General features: G+C 36.3%; 1 protein-coding gene across 16 annotated transcripts in view; it reads left to right on the forward strand.

Annotated features, from left to right (window-relative positions):
* Window positions 1-16,392, forward strand: part of RIMS2 (regulating synaptic membrane exocytosis 2) — a 468,287-nt gene that overhangs the window by 82,157 nt on the left and 369,738 nt on the right. For 10 of the 16 annotated variants that reach the window (XM_040546641.1, XM_040546642.1, XM_040546643.1 and 7 more), the window contains one exon: window positions 599-809. In XM_040546641.1, the coding sequence (XP_040402575.1) occupies window positions 599-809 (211 nt within the window). Of the gene's footprint in view, window positions 1-598; window positions 810-9,634; window positions 9,647-16,392 lie in introns of all 16 variants that reach the window. The other 6 variants (XM_040546640.1, XM_040546661.1, XM_040546644.1 and 3 more) reach the window with 1 other exon arrangement.

Below are 16,392 nucleotides of genomic sequence, written 5' to 3' on the forward strand. Positions count from 1 at the left end.
GATATGAATAGCTTAAATAATGGATAGTTAGTTGCTAAGTTGACATATCTTGTTATGGGCTTGCGGTTGCACCCATTGCTTGATAAATGATTGATAAAGCATTTTAGAATAATTAATCTGTGCAATATTGGCAATATCCAGTGTTGCTGGATAAATGAAGATAAGGTGTATTAAGATAAGATACTTGCATGTGTCTGGTGGAACTAGGTGAAAGTGCACTTGGAAAAATAAATGAGATTTTTTTCCTGCTATTAACCAGTTTATCATCTAGTACCATGGGATTATGAATCACTCACTTCATGTTTCCTACTGTTGTATTTGCAGCTTGCAGCTTGGTCACATCCCAAAGCAAATTACTTGTCTTTGTAACAGATGAACTGTGTGCTGCATGTTACTAGTGTTGGGCTACCTCCTAGAGTTTAGTTCAGTTGGAGAAGAAGTAGTTCTTAAAGGTTACACTTCTGGAATATTATAAATTACATGTATTTCTCTCTGATTTGTGTTCTGAAGTTGATTGTCGTTTAGTGATTGTGAAGTATTTGTGGGCCTAAATAAAAAGAAAAATACCCAACTGTTAATGATCTCTTTTCTTTGGCAGAAAATTACATCAGCAGTTTGAAATGTATAAGGAGCAAGTGAAGAAGATGGGCGAAGAATCACAGCAGCAGCAGGAGCAGAAGGGTGATGCCCCAACTTGTGGCATCTGCCACAAAACAAAATTTGCTGATGGCTGTGGCCATAACTGTTCATATTGCCAAACTAAATTCTGTGCACGCTGTGGAGGAAGAGTGTCTTTACGGTCAAATAAGGTATGGACTTACAAAAGTTTAGTAATAAGCTTCTAACCGCAGTATCTTTTATTCATTGCTTATGCATCCTAATCACATAGCTACTGAAATAGATTTCCTTTAAGGATGAAATGATGTCTACTTTAGGGTCTTCTGAGACATCTGTCCTCATTTCAAATAATTTCCATTTGCAGATGGATTTGTGACTGTGTCCTTTACATTAACACATGCCACATTTCTACTGTAAGACTCATGCAAGTACAATTCTTTGAATAGAGGACTGAGTTTCTGTATTGGAGACCAGGAGGTATAGCTAGTGAGCTAGTGATGCTAATGTTGAGACACTGTGACTATTGCAAATTAGAGCAAGGTTTTTTTTTAATGTTATGCTTGCCCAGAATCCTCTGTACAAGATTATCGTAAAATGAGTGTTAGAATAGTATATACAGTATGTTAAGGACTTTTAAAATGTTTATCTATTAAACATATGCACATATATATACACATGTAAGTGTATTACATTAAAATATTCTTAGTAAAAATGCAATGCACTAACAGTATGGAGCTTCAGCTAGTATACTGGTTTTTATTGTACAACAACAGGTAAAACAGCAAGTTGAATTTTTAAGAAGTTTGGTCGTAGAATAAAACATTCAGTAGAACAGAGGTAATCAGAAAACTTAAGTTCTGAAAGAAGTTTTAGTGTTTTAGATAAAATGTTGACATCACATATCTTTCTCAGTTTCAGACAGATATTTGTAGAATATTCTTGACTACTCAGGACTTCTTATGCTAGCCTTTTGTTGCAACATCTTCTGTAAATCAATACAATCATTTATTTATTAATGTAATCATTTGTCAGTATCATTTATTTCCATAAATCAGTTTCTTCTTGTAATAGTCATTGCAAATACCATGCAAACTGCAAATATTATCTTAATCGCTTGGAAGGCAGGTGACAACGTTATGTATTTTTTGTCCAAGATTGAAAAGGAGGCTTAAATAATGGACTCAGGTTTTGATTGACGGGGTAGAAAAGAACCTGCTACTTGCTGATGATTAAAGTAACTGAGATTGTGTAAATCTGTCAAACTGCCTTGATATGACCAAATTTTGTTAACGTAATTTTAAAATTTGTATAGAACCTTTTGTCTTGAGTAAGATCACATTATTATTGCTTTTTATAACTAAATTGTGTTACCATTAATCAGAGATATAATAATTCCTGTACTGATTTCATCTGATTATAAAATACAATTGAGACAGTTTCTTGGATTCATAATGTCTAAATAGTTAGAGTCAAAGAATAAAAGCATTAGGAGGAAGGCTTCTTCTAATGAGATGTTCTGAGACATCATTTAGAATCATAGAATGGTTTGAGTTGGAAGGAATCTTCCTCAGGATGGATCTGAACTTGGCCGATATTTCTCTACTGTCTCTTGACAGGTTTCCAGTGAGATTCTTCCATACCCTCTTAGGTCCACTGCTTAGAAAGTTTTTCTTAGTCTAACCTAAATCTGTCTTTCTGCAAGCCCACTTCTGCTTTCAGTATTACAAGTCTGTTCAGCAACTCTTCTCAGTTGGTATTTTTCTACTACTCTGGATAACTTAGTGTGGTAAATAAACTTTTCTGGCTCTCATTCCTTTCTGTTCTTGATCACTTATGAATATGCTGGACAGAGCATCTCTAGAGAGATTCTCTGTGAGGCTTCACTGGTGATACCTCTCCCTTAAAAAGCCCTGACCATTTATTTATGTTCTTTTCTTTTTGTCTTAAACTAATAAAGTTTTCTCACGGAATAATTTATTCCTATTTCATGGCCACTGATATTCTTTAAAATCCCAGAGGCCAAACTCAGCTATATCAGCAGGTATCACTTACTCAGTGACTCCTTGAAGGAATTTTAGTAAATGTAACAGACATCACTTACCCTCACTAAAGTTGATACCTTTAGCTTACATAGCTAATTCATACGCTTGCATTAAAATTAAGTCCATTTTGTACAAAAATGATCATTATGTGGAAGTTCCTTCTAGATCAAACAGATAAAATCGATAATGATGGTACTGCTGCTTCTGTGCTCCTGCTTATGACCTTAGGAATAGGAGTATTCAGCCAGGATGGGGAGTTTAAATTTTGTGGGAATAAGGGAGCTTAAACTGGCATCTCTTATGATTATGAACAATTTCAGATTGATTGCAATTGTGTTTCTCAAATAATAAATCACATAACAGTAATTTGTAGTGGTATAGGTACCACTGATACACAAGATAACACTGCTATTCGTTCTTAATCGTATACTGATTTATACAGGAAAATACGGAGAGTGAGGCAGTAGACAGCAGAATGAGATTTATGCAGCTGAGAAATTTATATGTTAAAATGTTTGACATCTACTGCCTTCAGATAGATAAAACTTGTGTGCAGTAAATATAATTTTCAACAGCTCAGAATGCCAGTTCAGTAAATCAACATTCCATTCCTAGAGGAAGAAAACAGTGCTTGTGTGAAAACTTAATTTGAAGTATGGTGTATACCTGCTTTAAGGATGTTCAGCAATCTACTATCAGTTACACCCGCTGAAACATTCTTCTCTCTTTGTCTTTGAACATCGAAAATAAGAGATTTTCAGTTGCTTTCTAGGGCCTAACATCTCTGTATGAACTACACAGGGTATATATAGGAAAATTCCCTCAGTTCCCTCTGGTTCTGTCAAAAAATTGCATTTTGATTATTTCTTGGGTTATGTCTGATTTTCAGAGAACCATCAAGTTCTTTTCCCTTCTTTGTTGAGTGCATTTCCAACTGCAGGATGTACAGTGTGGACCATCCATATGCAGCCACAACGTGTAATCCATTTCATTCTGTTGACAATTGACAGGCACCAAATAATTAGTCTGTCACAGTCAGGATTTCCAGGTCACTAGGATTTGGAATAAACTCAGTGATTTGCAATCGCATACAAATAAGCTGATCCTTAAGAGACACGGTTCGATTCTGTGTTTCTCTAGAAAAGACATGTGACATTACTGACTTGATGGAAAGGATTTCTCTAAACTCTAGGTTATATATATATATATATTTTTTCCTTCAGTTTAGGCCATGTAACACCTGTAGAATCTGGTAATGTACAACTGTATTCACCCTTCTGGAGAATCTTAGTGCATGTGTCTCGGAAAGAAAGGAAAGGAAGCTGCTGAGTTTTTCCAAAGACAGTTTCCTATTTAAAAGTTTAAAATTCACAAATGGAGACTGTAAAAGTTGTCCTTCTAACTGGGTTGAATTTCACATCCCAGTCTCTCCATGAGTAGAATAGAGTTCATATTATCAGATATGCTAAAGACCTACAGCACACCTGAACTCTGGTCATGGTTATCTGAAAACAACAGTGCCACATCCATGATTGTTAAAACATCTCTAAACAATGATCAACTCCATTTAATTTGAGGTGAGCAGCTTTCCAAAGTTATACCCCAATTTAGCGGGACTACAGTTCAGCCATATACCTCATGGTCCTTAGCACAATTCCCTCCCCGTCCCTCACCCCCAGCAGTGTTTCGCTGCCTGTGCTCGAGGGCAGCTCTGATGTGGCCCAGCTGTAGCCTGGGATCAGCCCAGGGAAAGCTGTGGGAGAAGGAGCCCTGTGGGGGCCTCCACACCCTGTTTGGAGCTGCTTATGGCTTAGGCACTTGGCCTTGGTCATTCCCTTGGCGCCATGGCTGGTCTGTGCCGCTGCTGACCTGCGTCTGTAGGCTTGGCCTCCTGGCTGGCCTTGGTTCTGCCTCATCACCACGGCCCTGTTGGGATTACCCTGTTCTCCTCGTGTGGGGACTGTGCGACACTGCTCTGTTGGTGGGGGCATGGCCTGGCTGAAATCACCCTTTGTGCCCTGCTCCTGGCCCTGGCTAGGCCGCTGGCCCTCTCTGTGCCTGGGCAGTATGGAAGCAGCATGCTGTCCCAGCAAAATGCGGTTCTCGTTACTTCAGTTGGTACTGAGATGAAAGGCTTGCACAGCAATCATTTTTAACCAGGAGACATTGCTCCTTTCCAGCCTGTAAGCTTCTCATGCAAACTTATATGTAGCAATAGTGATACCCAGCTGCAGCATTTCTGTACTGACACCTCAGGTTCTCTCGATTCTTCAGAAAAAAAAATAAAATCTGTGATTCTAATAGAAGCTTTGTGGATATTATCGTGTCTTTCAAGTGATAACTGCAGAAACTATTTTTGTTACTCGCTTTATTATTTTAGGCTATTTTCACTTGGTGGCTGTTTTGAATCTCATTAAAGAGCAGATGATAGCCTCAATTTCAACAGAGGCTAGGCATATTTCAACTCTTCACTCTGTTTTAAAGCTTTCAAAAACCTTAGAGGTTATTATGATCCTGACACAATGAAGAACTGATAATATTAGGCAAACTGATATTTTTGCACTTACGGTGAAAAAATACTTTCTTGAACAGTGGCTTTGGCTCACCCAGTCAAATGCCAGATTCACCTTCTAACATTTTTTTTAAAGGGTAAGGTGTAGATATTGACAATGCTAGATTTCTTCTGAATATGGAAGGAAATTCCAGTCATTTTACTCACATTTCTGTGTCTAAATATTCATGGAGGTAAGGCCTTTTCTCGCAAAACTGATATTAAAATGTACTTGCATTTTCACATGGAACCGAATAAATATTGCCGAAATCTGACCAATTTGTTGCTTTTTAAGCATTTGTTCTTTGAGAACTGGATGGGATAATTTCTTTAATATCTTTGCTATAGAAATGACTGACTGGACTGTCTCTCATATCGTCAGTCATATCACTCCTTATGTTGTACTGGTGTGAACTCAAATGCTGTGCATCAATGCTGGGGGAAGCAGCTGAGAAGATGGCGGTAGTCCTAGGTGTCTAGTAAAGGGTAATTGTTTGTCTTGAATTTCACATTTCTTTAAATTTCATTGCCTGTTTCTGAAAAGAGACACTTCATCCTGAAAGTTGCTCCATATAGGTAGATTCTGTCTGAATCAAGTCTTGTTGATCTGTTGGGATTCACACATTACAGTGTGAATGACAGAATGTAGTCAGAACTGCCTCCAAAGCCACCAATTTCTGGAATTGCTGCTTTGCACTGGAAAATTTACACTGATATGTTGAAGTGTTTAAAGCTCTTCCTATGCTGTTAATTTCTGAGAATTATCTTACATCTCCTTTGAGTATATAGTTTATAAATGAGTAAATATGTATTATTTTAATCATTACCTAAGCAGTGCTTGTACTTTGGAATATCTTTTAAGCTAAGAGAGAAGAGACTTCTCTACTGATACATGAAAATGACTTATCTGCCACAATTTTCACAAATATTGACTGAGTTTGTAGGAAATATGAATTGTTCTGTTCTCCTTGCTTACATTCTTAGGAGGTATTTAGCATTTACTTTATCTTTTCTGTGATTAAAGTTAATTTGTTTTCAAGTAAAGTTAAGCTTTTGGAAACTCTTGAACACATATTAAGATTTGGCAAAATGAAAGTGTGATGGAACAGAAGAGTGTTACCAGATCAATATTTATGAGCCAATAGTTTCTAATGTTAGAACCTAGTGATGCAAGAGTAGTTATTAGAAAAACTGTCTCAAAGCTCTTAAGCTGTCTTCTCTTAAATACATATCAGTGTTACAGTGAGAGTTTGCTTCTGTCTTTTAGATTTGTTATTTCTGGGTCTTCTCTTTTACTGGTTTGTATATTGTCGTCTTTACTTTTCTTCTTATATTGACTTCTTATGCATTATGGTTTTATTCCTCTTAAATGTTCTAAAGATCCTTGTATTTTAGGTGAAAACTACTGAGTGGAAAAAGTAGATTAGAACATAATTCACAATATGAAGAGGTGTTAATAGTTAAAATTTTATATATATAATTATCACTTACAATTTAGACAGACTGGAACACCATGTTAGAGTAGCATAAAAATAGTCAGGACATTGAATAAATTATGCTAGTCATTATTTCTGGAAAAGAGATAAAAGTGGGAAAGATTCATATTGATGGCTAAGCAGAATGTTTAAATATATGCAGGTGTATAGTATGTAGTTGAAAGCTATTTAAAAAGGCTAATATAGCTAGATTTTCTTAATGAGTGAGGACAGACTATTGATGAATAATCGTTGGGTTGGAAAGGACTTCTGAAGGTGTCTCACCCAACTTCTTGCTCAAAGAATTTTGAATTACATTAGTTTTCTGAGGTTCTTGTCCAGTCAAGTTTGAATCTTCAAGGATGGAGATTCAGCAGCTACTTTGAGCAAACTCTTCCTGTGCTTCATCACTCTCTTGATTAAAAACAAAACAAGGATTTCCTACACCTAGTCTGAATTTCCCAGGTTCTATCTTATATTTATTGCCTTTTATCTCATGCTTCACTGTGTGTCTTTGAGGAGAACACTACAGATAATACTACATCACCAAATGACTAAATTATGGGTACTGCATAGTGAAGATTATAAGGAATTAATATTCAAAATGGCACTATTTCTAAGCAGTCTCTTGAAATGTCATGGGCCTTGTTTATAGTCTGTTTTAAAATTTCAGGAGTAGTGGTACACTGGTGAATATAAAAAGCTGAAGGTAAATAAGAAGATATTAAAAGTTATTAAGACAGTAAATACTGTGCTAGAAACAGACAATTCTGCTTCAAAGAGTAGTCAGCCTAGGTAGGTAGAACAGTAAGTTAAGTTCTATGATAAAAAAAATCAAATAATAAAGATAATTTTCATCTCAAAATTTGTTTTTGTAAGGATCTTACCTCTTCTTGTAACTTTGTATAATTTTTAACCTCTTCTATTTACTGTTTCCATTTCTCATTTATTATTGATTGTTTTAAAGATGTTCCTATTTCCTAGTTTAAATGCCATTGTATCCAGTTTTCATTTTTGCTTGAAACACGCTGCCTTTACTTTTTTCTTTAGTTTCATGTATTTAAAATCTTTATCGTTGTCGCTCTGTGCTATTTTACCTACTGGATCTTGTAGGAATAAATTTAATTTTGTCAAGTTCTCTTGCTTAAAATTGAACAGAGTTTTAAACTGTTGTCTGCATCCTTAATCTGGGGAGCTGGGCTAGTCTGACTTAATTGCTCTTTTGTGCTGTTACTTACCCCTTCCTGCAGTTAAGAGACATTCACCAAGAAAGGAACCTAACCAGGCAGGCATTTATGATTTCAAAATTTTTTAGCCTCTGTGCTAAAAACACATGCTTATGGATTATGCTCCTCTTGCATAGTAGAGTGTATTTCTCCAGAGGATTGAGGCACTAGGAGATTTCATTCCAAACACCTATGAGCAACTCCTGCCACTCTTATTGTGGTAGGACAGGAAGCCCTGCTAGGAAAGCGGTGGTGCACCCGATGCTGTGCAGATAAATGACTCTGCACACTGAATGATAATGCTTACAAGTTCCTTGGTTTTAGATAGCTTTCAATGCTATTTCCTATTTCTTTAACTGAGAATACTCTAAAAGCTCTAGCATCTTTGAAAATGCTTTAAGTTAAAACTCCAGGTTTTACCACTGCACATAGGATCACAGAGTAAGCTCAGGGTGGTAGGACCTGGGGAGGTTATCTAGTCCAATCTCCTGCTAGTCCATTGTCCGTTGTCTTTCAGCTGTGCATCCTCAAGAAAATTCTAGCTTTGTCTTCTCTGTAGCTCACCTTGAGGTAGTCGAAGATTGCAAACAGTTCCCCTCTTCCCCCACCCATCCGCATCCCAGCCTTTAGGCTAAATAAGCCTGTGTCCCTCAGCTTCTCCTTGTGTGCTCTGCCCCTTGACTGTCTTAGCTGGCTCTGCTGTATTCTGTCCTGTTTGTTTGTGTGTCTAGCGTTGGGGGGAACCTAAAACTTTTGTAAGAGCACAGGAACACAAAGTTACATGTCATAAGGCTATCTGAATAATAAAGCTATAAAATGAGTTGTCACCCTTTCTACATGAGCAGTTGTATTCCCAACATAGTGAAGTGCTTATTTCCATGCCTAGGTTTAGTCTGTGTATTGGCATGTGACATTGAGGTACCAGAAAATATTGCTCATTTATGCATTTTTCATCGTCATTCACAAAAATGGGAAACAGTTTTGTCTGAAACCATTTTGAATATTTTTGTTTTCTGAAGTATTATTCCATTTACAATTTTAGCTAAAAAGACAGTTTCTTCAAGGAAAATAATACTGGAAATATTTGTATTTAATATTTATGAATATGAAAAGGAGTATATAAGTAATATAGATCTGACATGACATGCAATAAATGCTTGAGAAACTCTGTCTCCTTGTGCTTTAAAACCCTCCTATTTTAAAGAGCTATTGAGTGATGAACATGCAGTTATGCCATAATGTATCCCCTATTTCTGGCTAGAATAAACAAAAATCCTTCATTTCACTGGACTCAGTGCAAGTGCAAAAAGTTGATGCATGTAATCATTTGCAATACTGGGGCCCAAGGCATGTGGAGCTAAATTCTGCATCCTTTTTAAGACATGCCCCATTTGATTTATTAAGGCAATTCAAAATAATTTCGAGTCATGTCTTAGAAAATTCCACAAAGAAAATAATTTTAATTTGTACAAATATTTTCTTGGACAGATAAAATTTCTCAGTTTCACCCATAAAACTAAGAAAATTGTTAAAATGAAATATTTTTCACTGGATCGTCTTCACCACTATGGGAAATAAGAATGACATATAATAATTCCTTTGAAATTTGTTCATTTATTTTACTAACAAATACTACTGCTTGCTTTCAGAATGAAAGTGACTCTTTCCTTCTTTGTCTTTTTTCTGTCCTTTCTTTCTTGCTTTCGTGGATATGAACTCCAGGAGGACAAAGTGGTTAGAGCCTTTTTTCTGTCTTAAGTCCTTTTCTTTTCTGAGTAGACTTGTTTCCTGGCCTACATTTGCTTTTATTTACACATGTGTAATTCCTGCTAAAGGCAAGGGGAGTTACTATCATTGAAATGAAAGCAATGTTTGGCATGAAAGGCTTACCTGTTCTTCAGATAACTTACTAATAATCTGTGAGTTGTTGTGGACATTATGCATGATATTCCTTTCTGCAGCTTTTGTGAGCATGCCCCTACTTTTCCTTTAGTTTTGCAATATGATATGTGCACAGTTGAAAAACAAATTAAGTAGGTAATTGTCTAGGAGGTGTTTCTCTTACAAAAATACAAATTAATTTTATCACAGTCGCATAAACCTTTAAAATAACTTTTTCCCTATGTGGTAGCAGTGTTGTTGATATTCTCAATCTCAAATGCTGTTGATGTTCTCAATGTTTTGGCTTCTTTTAGTAACTTTATGTAGCATGGTAGTTCTGTTTTGATTTTTAATGACAATACAGTTAGATGTCAGTAATAACTAAGAAAACATATCTATTCTTAACATCTAGGAATAAGCCAGCAATGTCATAGAGCAATCTATTAACATGTTATTTTTTAAATTAAATGGCACATGGGCATTCAGAAAATGTGGTGCACATATTGTATTGAGCATAATGTTGAATTAACGTTAGAAGTTATGCATGTCACTGACACTGTGTTTATTTTGCTGATATTACACCAGAAGTAAATATTTTAATTTGATTTTATTTTAGATGCATTTAGAAAAGGTAGTATAAAGATGAATTTGAGAATAAGCCTGAATATATTTCAATATTTTACCAGATTATACGCAATTATTAAAAAAGAGAATGGAATCAAGAAAACTACCTGAGCTAATGTAAATCTGCTCTTCCATGAAAATCGCTAATGTTTTCTGAAGGGAATTGCAATTGTAAAGCAACTTGCCCTGTAGTGCTTGGCGAGTAAGTTCCAATATTTGACGGACTAAAGAGATTCTTTAGCATCCATATGCAACATGGCACAGTCTTTCATTGCAAAAAATGGGATTTTTTAATTGGTAGCAGTGTCAAGGCTCACGTTCAGCTCACATGTATGGCTCAGAAGTATGTTGCTTCATATAAAAGTTATAAGTCATTTGCTGCTGTTACCATTTAGGCTATGTTTTTACTAGGGGGCAAGCGATCTTTGTGGTGGGACACATATTGGTCCCCTGGTCTGTTAGAGGACTACATAGTTTTTTTTGGCCTGCATCTTCAGATTTTTTTTTCTCAATTAAAATGTTGTGAATTCACGGAAGCCATGAAGTAACACCAGTTTCTAGAATAACAGAGGTAGCTGTAGATTTCAAATGGTGGATGTGTCAAAGGAACTATTTTCTTCTTGAAGAATTAATTTCTCCCATTCCCTATAATCTTGTAATTGATGCATGTTAACAGTGTTCCCACAGTCAATGCAGGAACTAATGCCCATGAGGCACTCACATATATCGTAGCAGTACCAAATCCTAAATTCACTTGGGAGCGTGAGAGGGGCAGGGAGAGGGAAGAGAAAGGGGGTTACAGGAATAATGTTATATGATTAGCTAGTTTTACTGTGTACCTGTGCTAAGGAGGAAAGGGACAGGAATTTCTTTAGCTTATGAACTGTTTAGGTTTTTTCGTAAGTAACAATTGCATATCAAGGAGCTAAAGAGTTGATTCTGCTGATTTTGAAATATATGTTTTAGAAGTTATAAAGGAAGGAAGAAGATATTTCAGGTCAGATTTTTCTTGACTACAAATATTGTGAAGTAGGGACAGAAGCAGTCTTCATCTTGCTCTTTTAGTGCTACTAGTATGGTTAAAAACCCTGGTATGTTGTATGCAGATACGAACTTCTTTACTGAAAGGGTTGTTAGGCATTGGAATGGGCTGCCCAGGGAAGTGGTTGAGTCACCATCCCTGGAGGTCTTTAAAAGACGTTTAGATGTTGAGCTTAGTGATATGGTTTAGTGGAGGACTTGTGTTAGGTCAGAGGTTGGACTAGGTGATCTTGGAGGTCTCTTCCAACCTAAATGATTCTGTGATTCTGTGATAAATAGGATTTTTTTTAAATTTTGTGTGATACAGCATTCAGTAGTAGGTTAATCCATGCTAAGAGTCCTTAATATTATCAGTTATCTGTTTTTTTGTTAGCAATTTTCTATCGTTAACATATTAGAGAAGGCATGAATTCCAGTATTTCTTAGGAAGCCTATTCTGTATTTAGTAGCCGTAGAGTGGCAAATTCGATCTGCTTATGCATAAAGCCATAGATATTTGGTGATTGTTGATAGGATGTTGACTGTATGGTTCAACAATATGGATTTGGAAAATCAGGTGTATCCAAAACCTTTGAGGCGTTAAAGAATAGAAAGTATTTTAACATTTCAGTTTGTTGTCTTGAGAAGTAAAGATTATGATTATAGAGAAAAGCCGGGACAGTGCATGGTGATGAATGAAGGGGACAATCATATACCAGTCTGCTGGTGCTGTTTATTATGGGGAATGGAGTTGGACATGAATTCTCACTCTGTTTTAATATTGCAATTGTACTGTTAAATATCCATAGAAGAGAACTTACATTTCATACTGCTATCACGTTGGAGTATAAAGCTCTCTGTACCTGTTTCCAAGTCGAATCACTTGTCCCAGCCATTCATAGTCTGGTATCACCGTATATCAAGTACTTTTGCAAAATCAAGGCACAAATGTGACAGAAAGGAGTCATTTATGTTAAGTTATAAAAGAGAAAGATCATCTCTGAGGAGGAAATAGTTGACTATTTTTTAAGGAAAAATAATGTTCAGTGATTTTTTTCCATCTTCTGTATTTTTATTTTCTTTAAATAACAAAGGTACATTTTAAATGATCTTGTGCATTAGTGTGGCTATTATTCAATCAAATGTGACCAAGAAGTAGAGGAGTGCTCTTTGAGAAATGAGAGTCAATTAAGGCTGACTGAAGTGTATTTCAAAAAATAAAGGTGCACAGGATCTCCATCTCCTCCTTAGATTTTCACAATTATATTCCTAACCAAATAAATTTATTAAGATGAGCAACATCATTAGCTGTAGTAGTGAAATCGTACAGCTATGTCATTGAAAACCATTAAATTAAATGATTAAAAATATGAGGAACTATGTGCAATATAGGTTGTGTAAAAACATATCTTCACTGCAAATACTACTAAATGAATTAGTGGTGAATACTTTAATTTTGACTGAAGTTTAGCTTGTTTTTAAACAAAACTATATTTTTATACCTTTGCTTGGAGGCAGTGGCTTTAAAGTCACCGATACTTTGAGGACACAAGTAAGCCTTAAAAGAAGTTTTTCGAAACAGCTGGCAGGAGAAAACACGGATCCTTCTGATTTAGGTTCCTTCACTTGTTGGTTATGGATCTGGCTTTTTCAAAACTTCTAAAATCCCTATGGAATGTTTAGTTGTGAATGTTTGAGGTTTAGATACATCAATTCATGCTTTTCAAGTGCTTGTTTTATTATTCTTTGTTTAATAACTGTCTCAGGCACAGAGATTTAAAAAAAAAAAACAACACAACAGCTTTATGGTTTGAGTTAACTCCAACTTAATTCAATTATTTGGAACTATAATTTGCAACAAATATTGTTAAGGACAATGCTGCTCTGTCTGAAAGTGAGTGAAAATCTCATTCTGGATTAGACAATGTCTGTAGCTGGTAATGAAATCTGTTTTTCTCTCATCCCAGGAAGTTAGGAGGCAGTCACCGATTGTCATAAAGCTGGAGTCAGCTGAGGCAAAAAGATGGTGTATATGGGAGTGTATGACATAGAAAAGATGTTTTTTGAAATCTGAAGGTGAAAGGGGACTTTAAAGATACCACGAATCCTTAACGTTCCTGCTAGTGAGATGAAGTTTCTCCTTATTTTTCATGCAACCCCTTTATTACAGTGCTAGGGGGAATAGTCTCCTGGGTAAGCAGTGATGATACTGGAACCTGATCTCGAGTCCACCAGATAGATCAAGTGGAAAGACCGAACTGCTAGGTGTTAATCTCACATATACTATCACACACCTGTAACTCAAACTGGAAGAATCGATTCTCTTTTCATAGCTGTATTTCTGCATTATAAATTGGGCACTTGTGCCATGAAGTGGGCAGTTCAGCGGCCTGGCATAGGGACAGTCTGGTCCTTTCCCTGCTCTTTCATCTCTTTTAGCAGGTTTAGGAAGTTGTTTTTAGGGAATTTGTTATAAGGTGCTAGAGGTAAATGAAAGCCTTCAAGAGAACTGCTTATAATTCTGTAAAGGATAAACCTGAGGTGCAAAGCTAGGGAACTTCATCCTTTTCTGTTTTTATCCACTGAGTGAAGAGGGTAAAACATTTAACACTTCCTTGAAGTGGGTCTTCTACCTTTGTAAAAGTACGTATTTTGAAATACTTAAAGGCACAAACAAATAGCTTGTCTTCAAAAACCAAATCTTCAACCTTCACCAGTCTTAAGAACCTGCAGATAATACTTTTTGATGAAATTGTCTCAAAGCCTCCTTTAGGCAAATTCAGATTCAAACATATTTACTGAATAGGTTCCCAGGTTAATTCCCCTAATAACTGGACTGACTCGAGTTTTCTTTTAACTTTAATTATTAAATCAAGGTTTAATCATTTTTGAGATTATAGACAGAGTTCAGACAATTGCAGTCATTTTTAGCAATATAACCTCATAAAACAATTTATTGTAAAATTACATTAGAAAAGATCAAAAGCAATTAACATTGGGCCTTGTTCTCCCTATGTGTCTTACTGCAGATAAAAACTTCAGATTCCCCAGTTTTCCTTTGGCATATTCCAGAGTGGAATAATAAAATTCATTAGTCAGGAGAGACCAAAGCGGTGGTGAGAATGCTCACATCGTTTTGTGGAAATTTCATTTGAACTGTTAAACAAGAGAGAGAGTATTTCTCATTTTACTACTCTCCTGAAGAGATCCTGGGCCCGGCCAAGAATCCCGTTGTTTCTATCCCAGCTGTGTTGCAGGCGTGTGCCTCCACGGTGCCCTGTAGCAATCTGGGATTGCCCAGATGTGACAAATATTTGTAATAATCTTTGGGAATAACCCAAATCATGGCTTATTTCTCACACCATTGCCTTCTTGCTTTTGGAAAATACCTGTTTGGGTAAACTGTTACCTTTTGTTGACGCTTGACTCTGACCTCTGTGTCTTATCAGGAAACACGCTCCGAGTATCATCAAGCTTTTTAAGGTCTCCCAATGCTTTAAGGGATATGCTGTTAAAAAAATATGTTGATTTCTTGATGACTGAAATTTGGGAAAAACAAACAACTTCTTCACAAAGCGACTTGCAAAAACAGCAGGATACTTCACAGACTTAAAATACTTCTGACGGAAGTCTCCTTTATTATGTAGGATTATTTTGCTGAGACATTTCTCAGCTGCAGGAAGCTTAATGATTTTCCTCAACTCTTGAGTGTTGTCTTTCAGATTGGGATCTCTAAAAGTAATTCAGAGGGTTGGCAACTTAGACCTTCCTGTCTTAGTTCACTTATCCCGGTGTGTTCTCAGATCCTATTTCTCATGTATCCATTTGTCTGAGCTACTCTCCTTTATCTCTACAGAGTTCAGAGCTCACTCCTGTTTCCCTCATCACTAAGGAGCCTACCTCCAGTAACAGAAGGTGCTTCTAACAAACATGATAGCGAAAACTCAGTTTTTCTATCTTCTGTTTCTTGGAGTTGGATTGCAAAACATAAGTAAATGTAAATACCTTCAACTTTCTCTGTAGATAACTTTAAATACTAAGATTTCCAGTATTTTCAAGACTGTCACAATGTTACATATAAGAAAAAATAGTCGGTATACATATACCTTATTAAAGTTGTAGTTTTAAACTTGCATGAAATCCCAATGAAGACCACATGTAGTAAATAAATCGTTCTGATGGCTAAATTGGCATGCAAATGTTATTCCTAAATTAGATCTCTTTCCATGTGTTGTTAACTTTGCAACCTTACTGTCATACTAAGATACACTCTGTCGGTCAAGGAACAGGGACATTACACTATATTGTAGCTAAACACTGTGTTGTAGCTAACTTCATATTAACTTCTGTGAGCTGCTGGATAAGTTGGGGGACAGTGAGATGGAATGAGGCTCCTTCCTCCCTCCCATCCTGCCTTCCTCCCTTCTTTCCTTCCTTCCTTTCTTTCTCTACTGCAAAGCCCTTTGGCCCGTTTCCTCATGGACACATCGATGACACCATGGTGTTCAAGGAAAGGGGGATGTGGCCCTAGAAGTTGCTGTTCTCCTTTTTTTAGTTTTTCTTGTACTTGAAAGTTAATTGGAAAAATGATAATAAACTTCTTGATACGATCTAGCTTCAGAGTAGTCTTAATTAGTGCGATCTAAAGACTACAGGGTTTTTAATATAACTCTGTATTGAGACTATTTGCTTTTGTTAGCAAACTCCATGCTTGGAGAGCACATTCAGATGTATTTCTTGTTTAAGGATGAACCAGAACACTAACTAGAGGAGTAAATAGGTGTGAAAATCCTTTTACATCCACATATGTACTTCTGTATCAGATGAGAAATGGTTTATGTGCCCAATGGCTTGTATAATTTTTCCACCTTCCATCAGTGTAAAAGATGCTAGTTCCTCCTATAAGCCTTGTCCTGCATGTGTACACTCTGGTGGTGTAATTTTATAGTACAGAA

This window comes from Cygnus olor, chromosome 2, assembly GCF_009769625.2.
Source record: "Cygnus olor isolate bCygOlo1 chromosome 2, bCygOlo1.pri.v2, whole genome shotgun sequence".
NCBI classification, from domain to species: Eukaryota; Metazoa; Chordata; class Aves; order Anseriformes; family Anatidae; genus Cygnus; species Cygnus olor.